Here is a 22,915-nt window from a genome sequence, read left to right as displayed (position 1 = left end):
GGAGGGGCAGGAGTGGAAGGTGCCATTCCAAATAGGGGTGGTCAGATAAAGAGTCTCTCTTTTTTCATTATTATACTTTAAGTTCTGGAGTACATGCGCAGAACATATAGGTTTGTTACACAGTTATTCATGTGCCATGGTGGTTTGCTGCACCCATCGACCCATCATCTACGTTAGGTATTATTAGGGGTAATGCTTTCCCTCCCCTCACCCCCTGACATAAGGTGACATTTGAGCAGAGATCTGAAGGAAGTGGAGAAAATGTTCTTGTTTCATACCAGGTATGCTGGCCAAAGTATATGACTGTCTTTTCTGATACTTGGCTTATGTTGAAAGTATATACTTTGTCCTATATTTTAGACTTTTTTTGTTTCATGTAAAAAATATCATTGGTGATTATTATCACATTGGTAATTATTATGAACTGTTTCCAGCTTGGTGGGAGTAAAACCTGGTAGACTAGAATAAATCTAATTATGTCATCCTAAAATATAGTAAGAGATGGCACAAAATATTGAGGCCACACACAGACAGGTGGGTGGGCTTGGCCTCAAAATTGGGCTGAATTAAATAGCAGATGGGGTTTCAGGATATTATAGAATAAAGATAGCCAGGCTTTTGTGGCCAACATTGAATCCTCTGTTAGATTTAATTCAGTAACTCAATTTCATTAAATTTCTAAAAGTATAAAATTTCCCTGCTTTCAAAAAGTTTATAATGTAGTTCTGCTAAAAACAAACAACAGAACAAAGCAAAACACTCAAACATAATAAATAAATTAAATAACACGTGGTGTGTGGCCGAAGTTCACTGCCCAGCCTAATCTTCACTGGGAATTAGGGGACTCTTGGCCTCTCTGTTCAAGCACTCAGGGTCTAGTTAATATTTCTTCCTTATTTTGCTCCAGAATCAAAGTATAATATCCCTTATTCTGTAAACTTGAATTTCTCTGTTACACAGAGCTACCCCGTGATGACATGCACCTCCTTTGTTCTCAAAATATTTTACCCTGTCCTTCACCCTCCTAGATCAGTACTTCTTAACCCTGGCAGTGAGGAGCCCTCACCTGAAGAGATTAAAACAGTAACAACGAAAGTGACGCCCACATCTCATCCCTGAGACTGAAATAGAACTCTAATCCCTGGCCCCCATTAGTTTTTTTCCTGCTGCTATAAAAAATCAATGCAATCTTAATGGCTTAAAACAACAAAAACTTATTATCCTAGAATTCTCTAGGCCAGAAGTCTGAAATGAGTCTCCTGGGGCTAAACTCAAGATGTCTGCAGGGCCGTGTCCCTGCCGGAGGCTCCAGGGAGAATCTGTGTTCTTGCTTTTCCAGCTCTAGGGGTAACTCACATTCCTGTGTGGCTCCTTCTAGCTTCAAAGCACCTCACTCCAACCCTTGCTTCTGTCACCAAATCTCTATTTATTGACTTTAACTCTCTCTCCTCCTTCTTATATTTTTGGCATTACCTTGAGCTCACCTGGCTAATCCAGAATAATCTCCCACCTCAGAACCCTTAATGTAATCACACCTGCAAAGTCCTCTTTTCCATGTAAGGTAACACAGGCACAGATTCTGGGGATTAGGTTGTGCACATATTTGGGAGAAATTATTCTGTACATTCCCCCCCTCCACCACCACAGGAAGTGTGATTTTATGAAATTTCCCCTTATGATTCCAATGTTCAGCTATCTGAGAATCGTTGCCTTAATTGATAGGTAGAATCTATACAGTTTTTAGGTTTTTCTTATGTATTATGCAAGAGAACATAATACTAACAACAACATGAAGAATGATGATAATGGCAAGCACTTAACTAGTGCTTCTTATGGGTAGGGCACCAAGCATTTTTATGTATTAACTCATTTCATCCTTACAACAACAATGTGTGCTAAATACCACTCAAATTCCGAGATGAATGAAACGTCACATGACTTTTTTTGCCGGGCCCCATCCAGTCCGGTTTAGGACATCACCGAGGAACTCTTTAGCAGCTTTAATCCTTCTCTCATAGCTGATTATTTAGAAATAAAACACACAATTTTTTTTTTTTTTTTTTGAGACAGAGTCTCGCTCTGTCACAAGGAGCAAGGCTGGAGTGCGGTGGCGTGATCTCGGCTCACTGCAACCTCTGCCTCCCGGGTTCAAGCAATTCTCCTGCCTCAGCCTCCAGAGTAGCGGGGACTACAGGTGTGCGCCACCATGCCCAGCTAATTTTTGTATTTTTAGTAGAGACGGAGTTTCACCATATTAGCTAGGAAGGTCTCGAGCTCTTGACCTCATGATCCGCTCGCTTCGGCCTCCCAAAGTGCTGGGATTATAGGCGTGAGCCACCATGCCTGGCCAAAACACACAATTTTTAAGAGAAACTAGTCAATTTTTTAAAGGTACAACATGGAGTAATTCTAAACATCAGGTCATGATAGCAGTTTTGTTCTATTTTTAATGCCATAACATGTAACTTTGAGGTTTTTTAAATATATAACTTTCATTGGGAAATATTGCATACCTACAGAGAATTGAACAAGTCACAGATGTAAAGCTTAATTTATCATCACCAAGGGAACATCACTGTAACCATCAGCAAGTCAAGAAATGGAACGTTCCCAGAAGCCAGGAGGCCTCTTCCATGCCCTTTATCACTCTGTTTCCATCAGAGGAAACTGAGGGCTGCTACAGAATGTGGGGTTTCTTATGAGGATTTCACTTTGCACAATTGTGGTGGTTTGGTGAACAGTTTATATTCAGCTGTTGCTTCTGGGTTTTACGCTGGGTCTGAAATTAGCAAGGCAGGCAATCTGGTCCAGGAGTTGGAAAAGCTAATGAAGAAGGTCTAGGGTAGATGTATGAGCAGAGGTTGCCTCATCCCCAGGTGATTCAGAAGATCAGGGACAACGTCCACTAAACACATCAGTACTTTGCACCTACCTTTTGTGCACAAAAATATATGGCGGCTGCTTCACTTCTGCCTTCCGTATTATACCCAGGTTCAGGTAGCCTATGCTAACTTAGAATTACATGGAAGAAAATTCTGGATAAAGTAGTTACAGCTAAACTAAGTTGACACAGTACAAATCTACCATACCCCCTCCCAATAACTACACTTTACTTCCGCTAAAAAGACCACTATCCCAATTCTTTTTTTTTTTTTTTTTTTTGAGATGGAGTTTCACTCTTGTCACCCAGGCTGGAGTGCAATGGTGTGATCTCAGCTCACTGCAACCTCAGCCAGCCAGGTTAAAGCAAGTCTCCTGCCTCAGCCTCCTGAGTAATTGGGATTACAGGCACCGCCACCATGCTCAGATAATTTTTGTGCTTTTAGTAGAGATGGGGTTTCACCACATTGGCTAGACTGGTCTCAAACTTCTGACCTCTGATGATCCGCCTGCCTCGGCTTCCCAAAGTGCTGGGTTTACAAGCTTAAGCCACCATCCCATATCCCAATTCTTATGGAAACTGCTTCCTTGTGGTTTCTTTTCTTTTTGCTCCCTCCCTCCCTTCCTTCCTTGATCCTATGTCATCCTCTAGGAATTTTACAGTTTTACATTTAGGCTTATAATCCATTTTGAGTTAATTTCTGGGAAGGATGTAAGGTTGCATCTGAATTCATTTTTGCACATGGATGTCCAGTTGTTCCAGCACCATGTGTGGAAGTCTATCTTTCATTGTGTTATCTTTGCTCCTTTGTCAAAGATCAGTTGACTTTATTTTTGTGGGTCTGTATTTCTGGGCTCTCTATTCTGTCCCATTGATCTATTTCTGAAGCCTTTTGCCAGTACCACACTGTTTTGAATAGGATAGCTTTATACTAAATCTCGATATCAGTCCTCCAACTTCATTCTTCTTCTTCAACATTGTTTGCTATTCTGGGTCTTTTGCTTCTTCATATTAACTTTAGAATCAGTTTCGCAATATCTCCAAAGTAATTTTCTGGGGTTTTGGTTGGGATTACATTGAATTTTTAGATCAAGTTGGAAAAAACTGACATCTTGATACTGAATCTTCTTACCCATGAACATGGAATATTTCTCCATTTATTTAGTTACTTGATTTTTTTCATCGGAGTTTTGGGGTTTTTCTCATATAGATGTTATACATATTTTGTTAGATTTTTGCTTAAGTATTGTGTTTTTAATTTCAATTCCACTTGTTTATTGCTGGTATATGGGGAAGCAATTGACTTTTGCATATTAATCTTATATCCTACAAACTTGGGTATAATTGATTATTAGTCCCAGGAGTTTTTTTGTTTGTGTTTTTCGGTTGATTCTTTTATTCTTTTATCTAATACGGTTCTGATTACCATTACCTTGATTAGTGTTAAGAAAGTTGAGCACTTTTTAATACATGTATTGGCTATTTGCAAAGCCTCTTCTCTGAAGTGTCAGTTCATGTTTTTTGCCGATCTCACTGGATTGCCTTGATTTTTCTTATTGATTTTTTGGAGTTCTTTATATAGTTTAGATGTAAGGTGTTTCTTAGTTACAGGTAATGAAAGTCTCTATCATTCTATAGCTTGCCTTCTTTCTTTCTTAATAATCTCTCTTTGGCAAACAGGAATTTTAAACTGTAATATAATTCGATTTACCTATCTTTTCTTTTGTACTCAATGCTTCAAGAGATCTTGAGCTTCTGTTTCTATCTTCTTGAAACCGTCAGATCATTATGTGAAGAACCGGGGTCTCAGCTCTTTGTGTTTTTGTTTGGTTTTGTGTTTGAGACAGGGTTTCGCTCTCTCACTCAGGCTGGTGTGCAGTGGTGCGGTCTCAGCTCACTGAAGCCTTGATACCCTCAGGTCCAAGTGATCCTCCGACCTCAGCATCTCCAGCAGCTGGAACTACAGGCATGTGCCACCACACCCAGCTAATTTGTGTATTTCCTGTACAAAGAGAGTTTTGCTATGTTGCCTAGGCTGGTCTCAAACTTCTGAGCTCAAGCAATCCTTTCACCTCAGCCTTCCCAAGTTCTGGGATTACAGGTGTGAGCCCTGTAATCTGGCCTTGTGGCTCTTTGGAGATGACAGATCATAAAGAGAAGTCCAGCCAGTAGCCAGCATCAAACACAAGGAGGCCATCTTAGACTATTTAGACACTTACTGCAGCCACTCACTGCAGTTGTGTGAGCAGCACCAGGTGAGACCAGAGGAAATGCCCAGGAGGGGCAGCCCAAATTGCTAACCCAGAGTAAGGAGCAAATAAATGATTGCTGTTTCAAGCCACTCAATTTTTTTATTGTTTCACAACAATAGATGACTAGTATAGGAAGACCTTAGATCTTTACAATATTGAATCCTCAAAGCCACAAACATAAATATACCTTTGCGTTTATATAGAGTTCCTTTAAGTTTTCTCTAAAATGTTAGATTGATTTCTTCATTAGACTTTTTTCCTCCTCTCTTTTAATATGGAAAAATAAAAACATTCAGAGAATTTGAAAGAATTCTATAATGAATTCCTATATTCCTGCCACCTAGATTCTATAATTAATGTGGTTTTAGAGATGCTAAACCGCATACCCATCTATTAGTCCATCCCTCTATCCATTTGTCCATCTTATTTTTTTGATTCATTTCAAAGTAAGTTGAAGACACTAGTAATCCTATTAGCATGCATATCAATGTGAATATTAGTTTTCAATTCTTAATTTTTTGAAAAAATCACATACAATGAAATGCAGAAATAGCATTCAAAAAATTTTGAGATGCCCACATAGCTGTATAACCCAAACTTTATTAAGATGAAGAACATTATCATTCACCCCAGAAAGTTCTTTCATACCCCTTCTAAATCTGTCTGTGACATTTGCCCTCTCTTCCAGAGACCACCATTGTTTTAATTTTTTAAACTGAATGTTAGTCTTCCTTGTTGTAGAATTTTATAAACATGGAATCATACAACATGTATTCTTTCTGCAAAGTTCTTTTGACTTGACATAGTCTTGAGACTGGCCTATTTTAATGCCTGCATTAGCATTTTGTTCCTTTTGATTGCTGAGGATTCCATTGTCCTCCTCTACCATAGTTTGTTTAGTTATTCGTCTGTTGTGGAAACTAGGCTTTTTCCAATTTTGAGTTATTATTAATAAAACTGTTATGAAGACCCTTGTTTATTTTCTTACAGTGTATTTTAATATTAATATGGCTATGCTGATTTTCTTTAGGTTAGTTTTTGCATCATACATCTTTTTTCATTCTTTTATCTTCAAGAGTTTGGTGTCCTTGTATGTTAGATGTGTTTCCTACAACATCATATAGTTGGATTTTGTTTTTTAATCCATTCTGACAACGTTTTTAATTTGAATACTTAATCTATTAAAGGTTTCATAATTATTGATATATTTAAGGTTAAATCTACTATGTTACTATGCTTTTTCTATTTCTTTGACCTATTTTTCTTCCTTTCTTTGCCTTCTTTTATATTTATCTGGAGTCATGTCTGGACTACATATAGATAATTTCTGATGTTAAGAAACTTAGTCTTCCAGATAATATTTCTCTAAATGAAGACGACAAATGTCTAGAGATCTGACTGGTGCATTTTTCTTTTTAATAATAATTCTCTTTGTACAACACACAGCATGACCTGAAAGTGCCTCTTACAGCATGTGTTCTGACAGTCATTCTGGCTCTGGAGTAAGGTGAACAATGGGAGGAGGTGGAAAGCTGAACATTGATAACCGTATTATTTCAGACCTACTAATGCTGTTGATTTCATTTGTTTCCTTATGTGTCAGCTTGCTGATAGTAAATAAGATACACTGCCTAAACTTCTGGCTGCTTGCTGCTTGCTCGGTCAGAGTTAAGTCACCAGAAATCCCTAAGGAATCTTCCCCATCAATAGGATGACCTGACACCACAGATGACTGATAGTGTCTGGTGGTTTCTTCCTCTCATCCTGAAATAAACAGCAGGTACCTTCCAAACGTTGCCATTTTATGTGCAGCAGCCATTTCTGATTTTTCCTTTTTACTTAGGTATAGCTGGGAAGAAGGAAGAAGCCAGGTTTATTTGTGGGACTATATTTTTTTTCAGACTTTTTCTCTGTGATACCTGTGAAATAAAAACCATGTCCGTTAGTAATTGGCATTATACTGACAAACAATTTTCCAGAGTCAAGTTGTATTGCTAATTTATATGGCGATTTTCATCTGCCTAGAAAAAATGAATAGCTATTTACTTAACAATTCTGTGGGACTTCAAGGTAAAAGCGTGTTAAAAGTGTGAGGTGGGGTTTCTGAAGGATGCGGTGGACAAGCAGCAGCTGAACAACTACTTAACTGGGCAATTACCCATTCTGGGATTCAGCTGCACAGTCTGGAAAGGGTTGGTTCAAACAAAACAAAACAAGACTTGTTTAATTAATAATTAATGTTATAAATTAATAACATCAGAGTCCAATGACTCATAGGAAAATCAAGTGATTATCAATCACACAAATGAGGAATAAAAGTTTGGTTTTTGTTGTGTTTTGCTTTGTTTTGAGACAGGGTGTTGCTCTGTCACCCAGGCTGGAGTGCAGTGGCACCATCACAGCTCACTGCAGCCTCAACCTCCTGGGCTCAATCAAGCAATCCTCCCATCTTAGCCTCCCGAGTAGTTGGGACCACAGGCATGTGCCACCACATCCAGCTAATAAAAGTTTGTTTTGCATTGATTATTTTTGGAAGAAATAGATATACCGATTTAAACTAATTTGGTTTAAAAATTCATATCAATAATGTTCAACCAATATCCACAATACACATCAATTTGGTTTTATGGTCTATTATGGGGAAGAAGAAAGAAAGAAGAAAAAGGGACGAGGAGATGTAGAGAGTTATAAGGAAACAGGAAAGACCGAGCTCCTAAGGTCACGATTCAACCACCTACAGATCCTTTAAGCTTGGACATTAACAGGTCACATGACTACTTCTTTTTTTCCAACAGACAAAGTAGGAGGCTTAGCTCCCCGGATCAACCTGCTAAACCCCAGCCAAGGGAATTCCCAAGCTGCACAGATCTTTATTTTCTCTTTTTCCTTTTCCACTTGTTTCAAAAACTAACTCACTATTTCATTCAGCAGATGTTTCTGCAGGGTTTCTTATGTTCTAGACATTGGCACTACAGTAGGCAAAGTTTCTGCCTTCGTGGATCTTACATTCTAGTGATGTAAAGGCAATAAAAATGACTTTTGAAGGGGAAAAATGATGCTATATGAAAAATACTTTTAGAAAAAATGAATTTTTATATGATATAATGTCATGTAGTGGTCACAGCTATGAAAAAACTTAACAGCGAGGAGAATGAAAAAGATGGGAAGAGTGGGGTTCTCTAGCGTCCAGTAATTGTTAATTCTCATAAGGTTATTCTGACCAGAAGAGACCTAGTGGCTTGCCCATCTCTGAATTACATGGCATTGTATTTAAGTGTCCAGGCTCTGAAGTTAAATGACTGGGTTTATGCCAGCTCTATGAACCTGCTTCTTTTGGAATCTTAGAGGAATTACTTATCCTCTGTGTTTCAGTTTTCTTAATTGTAACATGAGGACAATCATTGCGACTACCTCAAAGTGTTGTTGCAAAGATGAAATGAAAGAGTGCACAGCAAGTGCACAGTATCATACTGGGCATTACCTTGAAAATAAAGGTTTGCTGTTACCATTAGAAATATCACTCAGTTACAGTTTATATATTCTTTTCATCTAAAATAAAATTGTGAGAATTTCTCTGTCATTAGATACTTTTTTTTTTTGAGACAGAGTTTTGCTCTGTCACCCAGGCTGGAGATGCTGTGGCACAATCTCAGGTCACTGCAATGTCCACTTTCCAGGCTCAAGTGATCCTCCCATCTCAGCCTCCCAAGTAGCTGGGACTACAGATGTGCCCCACTGCACCCAACTCATTTTTGTATTTTTTTTGTAGAGACAAGGTCTCACTGTGTTGCCCAGACTAGTCTTGAACTCTTGGGTTCAATCAATCCAACTACCTCAGCCTCCCAAGGTGCTGGGACTACAGGCATGAGCCACTGCATCTGGCCTGTCATTTGGAAAATGACACTTTGGAAAAACTATGGAGTGTGCTACCACATATACCATCTTTCATCTAGCCATTTTTGTACGATTGGACATGTTTCCACAACTTTGAAAATGGGTTACACTTTCCAAAGTTCACATTCTTCCCTTCTCTTCCCACATTTAAACTGAAAAGGAAATATAAACTCATATTCTGATTTATCTTTTGTTGTACCATGGTTGATATTTTGTAATGTGTTACTTAATTCTACAGAGATGTACAAATGATTTAAAGAAGTTCATATTCAGAATTAGTATTTCTATATTTAAAAATAAGAGTCAAAAGAGACTAAGATAACTGTTATTGAACTCTTTACTCAAAGGACTTTCTTCCAACTGTACTGTGTGTTCCTTGATCTGTAAACGGATTCCTGGTGCTCAGAACAGTACAGGGGACATGATGAATATTTTAAAGTATTCCACAAATATTTGTTTCATTAAAATGAAATATCTCCCCCCAAATTTCTGAGGTCATCTTATGCCTGCCATTTTGGAAGTGCTTTTATGAAAATAGGCATTTGGTGTCTAATTATTGATTTTATTTCATCCACTATTTTTCCATTTAGGCTGTTTGGAGTTCTAAAATTGTAGACAGTCAGCATAGTGGTACTTTATCCCAGTTTCCAGATTTTGTAATCTTACTAAGTGCCCAATTTTCTAAAAAGATCTTAATTTTATATTGGAAACCAATTTCGACCTCCTGACCACACTTAACTATTTCCTTTAGTAAACCAGAAGAGAGTTTTACGTCATGATTTTTCAATTTAAGCAAATTAAGGCATCCATTTTCTATAAACAAATGAAGACATCTATTCCTTTTGTCTTTCTGGTGAGATCAACGACCTATCAGAGTGATTAAGAGAAAATAAAGTATCTATCAGAATATCAGCTGTGTTACAAATGTCTTCGTGTTTGGATAATTTATCATTCTTTATGATGTCTAATAAAATTAAGTATAGTAGAGTCAAATCCTGGTTATTGGAGTGTAGATTAGTCTTTACATAGATTAACTGTGAATCATTTTTAATTCCATATTGTCTTCCTTCTGGTACCTAAGACATATTTGGTCCTCTTCTTTCCATCACTTAGTATTTACTTAAAGAATGTAAAGTATATTTAATATCAGATGAGATAAAATTTAAACAAGAATGCAAATAGAAGACATAAAATGTATGAATTATAAAACCTAATGCATGTATTCACAGAGTCATGCAGAAAAAAAATACAAATACTTTCTTCATTACCTTTTAGTTTTGAATATTTTTTTCATTCCCAGATTTCTAGACAAGGTTTTGGATTATTTATACAACTGTGTTTCATCAGTTACATAAAACAGTTAAAAGTAAAGGATTTTTTTTTTTTTAACAGAAAACCCTTCTAATACCAAAAATTCTTACTCAAATAATTGTCAGAATTGATGATTAACAGAAATCATTCTTATTCTCATTAAGTGCACAAGCTAACAATATTATGGTGAAGTTTTCAATATTAATTAAGCAAAGCAGCTTTAAATATTGTCACTGTTGTGATCAGCATTTGTTACCTATTACTGAAGTAGGCACAATCGACAAAAGCCAGCTCCTTTTGAATTTTGATCTACTCCATAGAAAGGAGACTTACAAAAAAATGCCATGTGCCATATCTTCCTCCTAATGTTTGATCTATTTTAATGGCCACAGTCAAGTTAGGCCCATGAGGGCTTCTAGAACTAGTCGAAGGATGATAGGTTATGTAGTGATACTTGTGTAGGCTATCACGGTTTAATTGAGTGAGCATGAAATTTGTGGTCAGAGTAGATCTCAGCTTATCACTTAATTTGTATGTGATCTTTGGCAAGGCACTTGACCTTACTTTAGGCTCCATGTTTTCCCCAACCCTAAGGGAGTCTAATATTTTCTTTGTACTTATTGTGAAAATCAAAAGAATCATTTATAAAAACACTGCAAACTATAAAGCACTGCATGTTCATTTTTCATTTATTTTATTTATTTTTGAGATGGAGTTTTGTTCTTCTTAACCAGGCTAGAGTGCAATGGCACGATCTTGGCTCATCGCAACCTCTGCCTCCCAGGTTCAAGTGATTCTCCTGCCTCAGCCTCCTGAATAGCTGGGATTACAGGCATGCACCACCACGCTTAGCTAATTTTTTGTATTTTTAGTAGAGACAGGGTTTCTCCATGTTGGTCAGGTTGATCTCAAACTCCCAACCTCAGGTGATCTACCCACTTTGGCCTCCCAAAATGCTGGGATTCTAGGTGTGAGCCACCACACTCAGCCAGTTATTTTTATTAATAATTAGAAAATTCTTGCAGCTAAGACAGAAACTGATTGATGTCATGGCTTTACTCTGCGGGTACAACTGAATTAAGACACAAGGATGGTTACACAGCCCTCCTCTATGTTGTGCCAAATAGTCTCTAGAACAACTCAGTGGATTTCAGTCATAAAGCTCTAGATAAGCTTGATTAGCTCAGGCTTATGGGTCTTATTTGATTTTTTTCTCTCTCTGTCCAGCAAATTTATAGTTTTCATCTCACTGAGCTAAAACACACACATCTGGAATATTCATAAAAAGTATGAACTGAAATGATTTTAGGCTCAGAATGTTTCTGAAAACAGAGACATAATTAAAAAAACAACAACAGAAATAGGATACACTGAACTTGGAGTCAACTGTGAAATTAGTACTAACTTACTTTTTCATGTTGAACATGACCTTCCTTTTTCTTTCCTGTAATGCCATCTGAAGAGTCCTTTTGGGCTTCTATACCAATCAGTGGAAGAAATCTTAGACTAGTGGGGCTTGATATCTGGAAGCCATAAATAAGTCAGTTAGATACACTCAAAGTGATTACTCTGTAACATGAATTCAGGAGTGGGAATGAAGAGTGAGAAGGCCCAGCTACTTCAATATACACCCTACCCGTTCTTCCTAGTTGTTCAGTATTAAATCTTTATTTTATTTTTATTTATTTATTTGTTTTTATTTATTTATTTATTTTTGAGACAGTCTTGCTGTGCCACCCTGGCTGGAATGCATTGGCACAATCTGAGCTCACTGCAACATCTGCCTCCTGGGTTCAAGTGACTCTCCTGCTTCAGCTTCCCAAGTAGCTGGGACTACAGGCGCCTGCCACCAAGCCCGGCTAATTTTTTTGTATTTTCAGTAGAGACAGGTTTCACTATGTTGGCCATGCTGGTCTTGAACTCCTGACCTTCTGATCCTCCCGCCTTGGCCTCCCAAAGTGCTGGGATTACAGGCATGAGCCACCGTGTCTGGCTTTATTTTTTATTTTTAAAATAGAGACAGGATCCCATTATATTGCCTGGGCTGGTCTAGAATTTCTGGGCCCAAGCAGTTTCCCTGCCTTTGCCTCCTAAAGTTCTGGCATTACAGGTGTGAGACACTGCATTCAGTCTGCTTTTTAGAAATTCACTATTAAATCTTGATAGTTCACCCTTTAGTGTTATCTGTTAGTTTAAGTGTTTGATACCTGTTACAAAATGTTCTTAGGAAAGATAACATTTAAGATATAAGTTGAAATATTTGCTCTTTGGTTTATTATTTCTTGGGTTAATTAATTAACCCCAAGAAATAGTAAGACAGAGTTTCACTATTGTCACCCAGGCTGGAGTGCAATGGCACGATCTCAACTCACTGCAACCTCTGCCTCCTGAGTTCAAGCAATTCTCCTGCCTAAGCCTCTCAAGTAGCTGGGATTACAGGCGCCCTCCACCATGCCCAGCTAATTTTTGTATTTTTAGTAGAGATGAGGTTTCATCTTGTTGGCCAGGCTGGTCCAAACTCCTGACCTCAGGTCATCCACCTGCCTTGGCCTCCTAAAGTGCTGAGATTAGAGGTGTGAGCCATCGCACCTGGCCAAATCATTCTATTTTAATGTAGAACATGCTACTAGAACATGTTATGAGATACCTGGGGTGGAGACTTGAAGGATGAGTAGGGGTTTGGAGGGAAACAAGAAATGAACACATACTGAGCAGTGGGGCAGAGCAGGCAGAGTTACAGAGGTGATGGAGAGACCAGTGTTGCTTAAGGCATGGAAAGTAATTTCATGTGATTGGAATATAGGCAGAGTGTGGGGAGAAGGTGGTGAAAAAAGAGGGTGGATCCTGGAGGCTTTGTAAGCCAAGCTAAGGCATTTGGATTTTACCCTGTAGTTGATGAGCCACCAGAGTAAAGTTCAAAATAACCACCATGTGGTTTGACAGAGACAAGGAATCCAGTTATTGACACACATACATAATACATTTTTGGAGGCAACCGTCAACTTGATTGTGTGATTTTCTCCAACCTTGCGTGGTAGCCCAGGTCAGAAATGATGTGGCAGATTCCCTAGTGCTCTGTTACCACTCTACTCCTAGAAACTCCAGCTCACCCTGTATACAGGCAGAGAGCCAAAAACGATCCCTGTCTCTCTGTTTTCAGTCACGAAACCTTCCAAGGGATGTCTTCGAATCTGCAAAACAAAGGAATGAATGTTTAATGAAAGGGGCACATTCTATCACTGGTAAAATACCGGCATTCAAGTCCTGACTCTATCACTTATTAGATGTATGATCTTAGGCAAGGGCTTTCCCTGTTACCTAGTTATGAGAAGCAAATGAAATCATATGTATAGTAAGGTGCTACTCACTTGTAAGATTTAGTACACTGTATCATCATCCATGCCAACAATACATCAAAAAAAATTAACAGAAGAAGTGAATACATAAATATTACATAATTGAGAATGAAAAGGAATGGGCGAAACAAGATTGCTGGTGAAAATCAGAGTCCTAAGGGAAAGGCATTTTAATTAAACTTTAGTGTTCAACCTTTGTTGTTTTACCAACAAAAAGAGAGGTAAAAAGAGAGTAAATCTTGAAATATGTGGGGCATTCAATTATTTCATTTCAAGGGCTTTAAAGCCCATCCTAAAGATTTCTCTGAATTTACTTCATGTTTCAGTTAAGTTACTTAAAAAATGATTTCTTGTATCTAAATTGAAAGAGAATGTTAAAATTGAATACCAATCTTTATTTCTAGATTGTACTATTTTAGTCCTATTCAACAAAATTGAGTATCTGTTAGAGGCTATGCATATATCTGTGCTCATAAAGAGCTTAGGACTTAGTAGTAGGGATGGAAAGTAAAGGTAAGTATAAAAATAATTCTTTTTTTTTTTTTAGACAGAGTTTCACTATTGTCACCCAGGCTGGAGTGCAATGGCACGATCTGAGCTCACTGCAACCTCTGCCTCCTGAGTTCAAGCGATTCTTCTGCCTCAGCCTCCCAAGTAGCTGGGATTACAGGCACCCTCCACCATGCCCAGCTAATTTTTGTATTTTTAGTAGAGACGAGGTTTCATCTTGTTGGCCAGGCTGGTCTCAAACTCCTGACCTCAGGTCATCCACCTGCCTTGGCCTCCTAAAGTGCTGAGATTAGAGGCGTGAGCCATCGCACCTGGCCAAATCATTCTATTTTAATGTAGAACATGCTACTAGAACATGTTATGAAACACTAAGCAGGGAGACATGGGGCCTTTGGTGAAAGTGTAACTAATATTTATTGAGAAACTAAAATGTACCTGGTATGTATTTTCTCATTTAATTCTCACAAAAGCCCTATGAAGGATTTTCAGATGAGGAAAGAAAGAAAGAACTTATCTAAAATTAAAACTAAGTCTGTTAGACTCCACACCCTGTGCCTGCCCTCCTTATCACTCTGTCTTCAGAGAAAAGAGGATACCTGAGCTCCATTTGGACAGAAAGGTAAGGTTTTTGAAAATTGTTTTTCGAAAAGAATTAAAGATTAAATATTTATTAGATATGAGGTAGATACTGTTAAAGAATAATGACAGGCTGGGTGCAGTGGCTCATGCCTGTAATCCCAGCACTTTGGGAGGCCGAGGCAGGTAGATCACCACAAGGTCAGGAGTTCAGGACCATCCTGGCCAACATGGTGAAACCCCGTCTCTACTACAAAATTACAAAAATTAGCTGGGCATGGTGGCATGCACCTGTAATCCCAGTTACTTGGGAGGCTGAGACAGGAGAATTCCTTGAACCAAGGAGCGGAGGTTGGAGTGAGCTGAGATCGCACCAATGCACTCCAACCTGGGCAACACAGAGCAGGACTCCAGCTCAATTATAAAAAAAAAAAATGACATACTGAATGTTCGGGGACATTTGTGGGTCTGCTGCCCTGTTTTACAAATTGGAATAACATCCCCAACTTTGAGCTTCTCAGTGTGTGACTTTCTCCCTCACCCCACTCCTGCTCATCTACCCTCAAACACAAATGGCAATCCAGAATTTTGCGTTTTTAATTTTCTTGCTTTTGTTTATATAATTTTACCTTAGACGCATTTCTTGCCCAAACAACATTTTGTTTCGTTTTGCCTGTTTTGGCTGTTACATAAATGAAATTGTTATGGATATACTTATGCAAAATCGTTCTTATTCAATAATTGTTTCAAACTTTCATTCATGTAGGTGAGCGTTACTTTCGTTCATTTATTTTCACAGGTTCATAGTATTCCAGTTCATGAATATGCCATAAGTCATTTGCCTATTATCCTGTTGATGAGCACGGAGGCTGCTTTCAGGGGTCTGCTATTGCAAACTGCTCTGCTCTGAGCATTCTCATACCTGTCCCTAAGCAGATGAAAGTTTCCCTGAGGTATACATTTAATAGGATAGGCCTATTTTCCTCTTCACTAGATAATGCCACATTGCTTTCCACAGTGGTTCTACCAATCTACACTACTACCATCAGCAGATTAGTGTTCTGACTGTGCCGCAAAACACCAACCCTTGATATTTTCAGACTTCCTGATATTTGTCAATCTGGTTTCCGTGGAGGAATGGCTTCTGTGGAGTCCTATTCTGCCATCTTGTTCGGCCCCCTTATCTTAAACCACTTTGTCATCAGATTGTCTCTTTTTTCCTCACTGATTTTAGAAGGTCTTTCCATGTTTTGTATACTCATCACACACCTTTGTATGGGTTACAAACACAGGGTGAACCTGGACAGATGGAAGAGGTTATAGATATGGGCTAGGCACGGTGGCTCATGCCTGTAATCCCAGCACTTTGGGAGGCCAAGGTGGGCAGATTACCTGAGGTTGGGAGTTCGAGACCAGCCTGGTCAACTTGGAGAAATCCTGTCCCTACCAAAATAACAAAATTAGCTGGGCATGGTGCCCCATGCCTGTAATCCCAGCTACTCAAGAGGCTGAGGCAGGAGAATTGCTTGAACCTGGTAGGCGGAGGTTGCGGTGGGCTAAGATCACGCCATAGCACTCCAGCCTGGGCAACAAGTGCGAAACTCTGTCTCAACACCACCACCACCAACAACAAAAGAGGTTATACATATGGCAAGGACATCCCAGGGGTACTGAACTGTCGGGCAGAAGACTGAGAGGAATGCTCAGGAAACAGTAAGTAGTCTGATTTGCAGGGAGTGGGGTGACTGTAGGTTAGTACTGGGAGAAACATTTTAAAAAGTTCGTTTGGTTTATTTTGTGGAAAACCTTGAGGAAATCAATTTAAATTTACTAATGCTAGGCTTTAGCCTAAAGAATCATTTTATATCCATTCTCTAGAACTGTTAAAAGTAGGAATAGAGTCAACAGCAGTACATTCTTCTTTCTTAATTCTGCACTGAAGAACAGTGTGTCTGTGAAACGTAGAAGAGCGGCTACCAAAGATGTCCACGTCGTCTTCTCCTACTTCCCAGCTTGTGGATTGATATGATTAATGTTAAGAACCTTGAGACAAGAAGATTCTGCTGTATTATCTAGGTAAGCCAATCACTTTCATTTTTCTTTTCCCAGACAGTCTTTCACCCAAGCTGGAGTGCAGTGGTGGGATCATAGCTCACTGTAACTTCAAATTCCTGGGCTCAAGGGATCCTCCCACTTCAGCCTCCCAACTAGCTAGGACCACAGGTGCACTGCCACCATGCCCAGCTACTTTTTTTTTTTTTTTTGAGACAGAGTCTTACTCTGTCACCCAGGCTGGAGTGTAGTGGCACAATCTCGGCTCACGGCAACTTCCACCTCCCAGGTTCAAGCAATTCTCCTGCCTCAGCTTCCTAAGTAAATGGGATTACAGGAGCATGCCACCACGTCCAGCTGATTTTTGTATTTTTTGTAGAGATGGGGTTTCACCATGTCGGTCAGGCTGGTCTCAAACTCCTGACCTCATGATCCACCCGCCTTGGCCTCCCAAAGTGCTGGGATTACAGGTATAAGCCACCATGCCCACCCACCCAGCTACTTTTAAAACTTTTTTTTTTAATAGAGACAGTCTCACTATGTTGCCTAGACTGGTCTTGAACTCCTGGACTCAAGGGATCTTTCTACCTTGACCTCCCAATATGCTAGGTTTACAGGCCACTGCACCCGTCTCACATAAATATTTAAAAGCAGCGAATTTTTCCTGCTAGGTCAGAGGGACATGTGACCACATGGTCAGAGAGAGGACACATTTTTTTTTTGAGAGGGAGTCTTGCTCTGTTGCCAAGGCTGGAGTGCATTGGTGCGATCTCAGCTCACTGCAAACACTGCCTCCTGGGTTCAAGCAATTCTCATACCTCAGCCTCCCAAATAGCTGGGACTACAGGCACTTGTCACCATGCTTGGCTAATTTTTTTTATTTTTAGCAGAGATGGAGTTTCATCATGTTGATCAGGCTGGTCGTGAACTCCTCATGTCAGGAGATCCGCCCACCTCGGTCTTCCAAAGTTCTGAGATTACTGGCAAGAGCCATTGTGTCCATCCCATTTCTGGCTTTGAAGATGAAGGAAGGGAGTCACAAGATAAGGAATAGGGGATTTTCTCTTACAGCCTCCAGAAAGAAACTCAGCTCAGGTGACACCTCAGTGTAGACCCCCATGTAGAACTTTTGGCCTCCAAAATTGTAAGATAATTAATTTGTATTGTTTAAAACACCAAGTTTATGGTAATTAGTAATATCATCAATAAAAAATTAATATGTTATATTACTGGACATATTTGAATTCAGAAAAACAAAAGCAAAGGTTTTAATGTTGTTGCCATCTTTTTTAAAGCTACCTTAGGAGAAGAAAGAGACTTGAAAAACTTGAAATCCTGTTCCACTTCAAAGGCCTTGGGAGGTGTACGTTTGAAAAGTAAAGACATTGAGCTCATTTTTCTCCATCTACATATAAAGATACAAGAATAAGTACACATCCATACCTTTTATTCGCTGCCAACTAAACAAAGATCCATTATGTCTTTCTCTGGGGCGCAAATTTCTTAATTCCTATGACATCAGTCCCAATGACAGTATCTCGGCACCCAACTCTTATTTCACTTAGCTTCCCAAATATTCCTCTATAGAAACCACAGCAAATCCTACTCAGCCAGAACATTCAATTTATTTGTTTTATATTTTTTGTGACAAGGTCTCACGCTGTTGCCCATGCTGGAGTGCAGTGGCACAATCTTGGCTCATTGCAACCTCCGCCTCCTGGGTTCAAGCGATTCTTGTGCCTCAGCCTCCCAAGTAGCTGGGACTACTGGCGCGCATCACCACACCTGGCTAATTTTTATACTTTTAGTAAAGACGGGGTTTCGCCATGTTGGCCAGGCTGGTCTCGAACTCCTGACCTCAAGTGATCTGCCTGCCTCAGCCTCCTAAAGTGCTGAGATTACAGGCCTGAGCCCCCGCACCCGGCCATTTCATGTGTTTAAATTCACTAATAGCCTTTGGAGGGGAAACTGTATATTAGGAACTAAGAAACCTCTTTTACAAGACCAATGCTTGACTTCCGTGTGATTCAAGGAAGCTTCCCCTATAGTCAAAACTTAACTATACATTTATTTAGAAAGTCTTAACTATTTTTTTTAACTTCTATTTAAGTTGAGGGGTACATGTGCAGGTTTGTTATTTTGGTAGACTTGTGTCACGGGGGTTTGTTATACAGATTATTTCATCACCAAAGTATTAACCTATGAGTTATTTTTCCTGATCCTCTCCCTCCTCCCACCCTCCACCCTCCAGTAGGTCCCAGTGTCTGTTGTTCCCCTCGATGTGTCCACGTGTTCTCATCATTTAGCTCCTACTTATAAGTGAGAACACCCAGTATTCGGTTTTCTGTTCCTGAGTTAGTTTGCTAAGGATAATAGCCTCCAGCTCCATTCATGTTCCTGCAAAGGACATGATCTCATTCTTTTTTATGGCTGTATAGTGTTCCATGGTGTGTATGTACCACACTTTCTTTATCCAATCTACCATTGATGCATACCTAGGTTGATTCCATGTCTTTGCTATTGTGAATCATGCTGCAATGAACATACACCTGCATTGTATCTTTATGGTAGAAACATTTATATTTCTTTGGGTGTATACCCAGTAATGAGATTGCTGGGTTGAATGGTATTTCTGTTTAACATTTTCAAAAGACAAGATATACTATGTCCTGAGACGAAGTCATTCCACAGAAGAAGGTCATTTTGCTACAAATAAGCCATAATTATTTAGCAATAATGACAGAGAATGAGCACATGTCCCACATTAAAGCTGTCCCATATATACCATGCTTTTTCATGCTTTTGTATCTACCATTCACATCTGCTCCCTCTGCTTGTGATATTCTCCATTAAATAAAGTCATTCTTTATTAGTTCTATAAATATCTTTTAAGTGACTGCTTGTGGTGATCCCTGAGCTATGAACTGTTTTATACAAAGATGTATAAAACAAGGTGCTAGTCCTCAAGGAACTCCTAGTATAGAGAAGAAGGCACATATGGACAAATTGGAATCCTGTCTTAAGTAGAAGAATATGTGAATGTTCAAGGCTAAGCAATTGCCCAAGGTAAAACTGAGCGACTTTGCTTAGTACACTTTACTGCATCATGAAGCTTGGCTTACTACACCACCTCTTCTATCTTAGCCAGTCTCTTCACTAGGGCTCCTTGCTGGCCAGCCAGAGTAGGCCTTGAACACTGATGGGGTCACCTGGAACCCTTCTTGATCGTTTTCAAGTTGTTCCTGCTTTGATCCAAATCCTGTGTGGCTTCTGATTCTTAGCTTCAGTTCCTATTTAAAGCCCTTCTACTATCTTTCGGATTAGATAATGACATTGGGTCTTTCCAGCCTTGAGTGCACTTAGGATTTCCCTAAAGGACTTTAGCTTTGACATCCCTCTCTGGTTCTTCCCATTTGGACTCATCTTGCTTGGCTCCCTTAGTGCTGGACTGTGAGATGTAACCAATCAGGGCAGGTCTGGTCCCCTGAGGGCTAGACATTTTGACATTCATCATCTGGGGTTGAGCTCTGCTGATACTGAAAGCTCAGATGACTACTGATCTCTTCTACCTATTATGATGAAGGCCTAACCACATCTAAAACCAGGATTGAAGATTGCAAAAGTGGAAGATAACTTCTCACTAACATTCTGAACTCTATCCTTCCTCCTCTATGCCTTTAAACATGCTCGAATCTCCCCTACTAAGTTATTGCACCTTTGATCTTCTTTGGTTAAATCCTATTTGCCTTCTGTTATTAAGAATCAAATGTTCCCAGAAGGACTATGAATTACAGCTTTGTTTACATATATTTCCCTTCCACTGGATTGCAAAATTATTGAAAAGTTCTGGGCCTCTTGCCTTTGAACGCTCCATCTCAAAGACAGTGCCACAGCATCTCAACAGTTTGATTCTCGTATGCTTATCTAAAGAAGAGCTAATGGTCTTACTTTTCCCGGTCAAATATCAGAGGATATTCATATTTTTGCTTCTCTGTGAACTTGCTTTCTTCTTTTATTTCTATGGGATATTCAGTAACATCACAAGGCAAAATGAAATCATTTGTCTGTGATAATTCAAAGACCCTTCGCTGTCCAAAATATCCACAATAATGTCCATTGAGGGCATGCCAGAGCCTGAGGAGGGCAAAGGAAGGGAGAAAAAGGTAACTGGAAAATTCGGTGAAAGTTATTCCGTTCATTAGATCATTTATGTAAATTTGCACTGGTCCATTAAGGAATTTTTTCTTTTTTTTTCTGAGACGGAGTCTCACTCTGTCACCCAGGCTGGAGTGTAGTGGTGCAATCTCGGTTCACTGCAACCTCTGCCTCGCGAGTTCAAGCAATTCTCCTGCCTCAGTCTCCCGAGTAGCTGGGATTACAGGCAGGCCACCACACTCAGCTAATTTTTGTATTTTTAGTAGAGATGGGGTTTCGCTATTTTGGCCAGGCTGGTCTTGAACTCCTGACCTCATGATCCACTCACCTTGGCCTCCCAAAGTGCTGGGATTACAGGCACGACCCACCATACCTGGCCACCATTAAGGAATTTTTACTTGAGTTCAAGACTCTCTCTATTAAATACTGTGGAGCTAATCATAATGTAAACTATTGTTTTATTTTGTTTTGTTTTTGAGAGGGAGTTTTGCTCTTGTCACCCAGCCTGGAGTGCAATGGCACGATCTTGGCTCACTGCAACCTCCACCTCCTGGGTTCAAGTGATTCTCCTGCTTCAGCATCCCTAGTAGCTGAGATTACAGGCACCTGCCACCATACCCGGATAATTCTTGTATTTTTAGTAGAGATGGGGTTTCACCATGTTGGCCAAGCTGGTCTCAAACTCCTGACCTTACGTGATCTGCCCACCTCAGCCTCCCAAACTGCTGGGATTATAGGAGTGAGCCACCGTGTCTGGCCAACATTTTTATCAGTTAGACTGTAGTCTGCAAACTTTCGGGAAATATTAATTTGAATCTGTACTATGACACCCCTTTGTCAAAGCCAGAAAACAAATGGGCAGTGTTATTTCGGGAAAATAAAACTGCATCTGTTTGCTAAGGATAATGGCCTCTAGCTCCATCCATGTCCCTGCAAAAGAAGATATGATCTCGTTCTTTTTTCATGGCTGCTTAGTATTCCCTGGTGTATATATACCACATTTCCTTTCTATTTTCTTTTGGGAAAATAACACTGCCCATTCAAGCTAACCAGAACACTTGTTGACTAACAGTGTATTCACTGAATTAGGCCTTAGAATGGGCTGTATCTCAGCAGGCTACTTTTCAAATCAGCATCAACCAAACTTACGGGCAGACAGATCTCATGATGATTTTATTATTATCAAATTCTCAAACTCCATCTACAATTGCTACTATTGTGCAAATACGAGGCTAATTTTAACAACTGAGTTCTGAAGTAGGATGGCAAAAGAAGTGATTCGTTATCCACGTGCATTGTTTTACTATCAATTCACTCCAAGAGGTCCCTCTAAATAGCCCACGTGGTTTAAAGTAATACAGAGTATTTTTAGGAGTGTGTGCCCTAAGCCATATGGGAACATAAAATAGTTTTTGGAAGATCTTCCTTTTATTTCTTGATTTAAACCTCAGAGTAGCAAATGATGGAAATCATCATCGTACGCCCTGCAGCGTGACCTAAAAGGAGGAGGTTAAGCAAGCTCAACAAACTAAGAGTAGATTCTGCAAAATCCTAATAGCCTCCCACCTCTAAGAGGCAGATGCTTAGAAAGAGGCAGAAACAGCGGTATCTGTTTGGGACTTCTCACACTTGACAGTGTCCTGGGGAATTAACATGAGCATCTTCCATCCCTTCCATATATTAATTCTCCAGCGCTATAAAAATGTCATGGTCTTGCCAGAGCCTTTTCCAGCCGTTTAATAGTAAAAGTTAGAAGGGTGAGGGACTGGATTCAGAAAAACTCTAAACTGATTCTGTTTTAGGCAGGACTGAAGTGATTCTAGTCTCCTTGTTTCAGGGTTTCCTGCTATGTGTGGAGCTCTCCCAAATAACCGATCCTGCTTCTCAGCTTCATTTCCTGGGCCTCAGATACAGATCCTTCACTACCT

The 22,915-nt window shown here is 39.6% G+C and overlaps 1 protein-coding gene across 1 annotated transcript in view; it reads right to left on the bottom strand.

Moving 5' to 3' along the window:
- Window positions 1-5,301: 5,301 nt before the first annotated feature.
- WDR64 (WD repeat domain 64) overlaps window positions 5,302-22,915 on the bottom strand; it is a 144,375-nt gene continuing 126,761 nt past the window's right edge. Inside the window, exons 24-28 of the mRNA XM_064383474.1 lie at window positions 20,781-20,966; window positions 18,132-18,237; window positions 13,449-13,529; window positions 11,748-11,861; window positions 5,302-7,052 (exon numbers count right to left, since the gene is read on the bottom strand). Coding sequence (XP_064239544.1) covers window positions 6,969-7,052; window positions 11,748-11,861; window positions 13,449-13,529; window positions 18,132-18,237; window positions 20,781-20,966 — 571 coding nt within the window. The 3' untranslated portion in view covers window positions 5,302-6,968. The remainder of the gene's footprint in view (window positions 7,053-11,747; window positions 11,862-13,448; window positions 13,530-18,131; window positions 18,238-20,780; window positions 20,967-22,915) is intronic.

The sequence above is a fragment of the Aotus nancymaae genome, unplaced genomic scaffold (assembly GCF_030222135.1).
Source record: "Aotus nancymaae isolate 86718 unplaced genomic scaffold, 86718_ANA_hifiasm-v0.15.2.pri h1tg000032l_0, whole genome shotgun sequence".
Classification (NCBI taxonomy): domain Eukaryota; kingdom Metazoa; phylum Chordata; class Mammalia; order Primates; family Aotidae; genus Aotus; species Aotus nancymaae.
The sequence above is the reverse complement of the archived record's forward strand: the minus strand, read 5'-3'. Positions and strand labels throughout refer to the sequence as shown.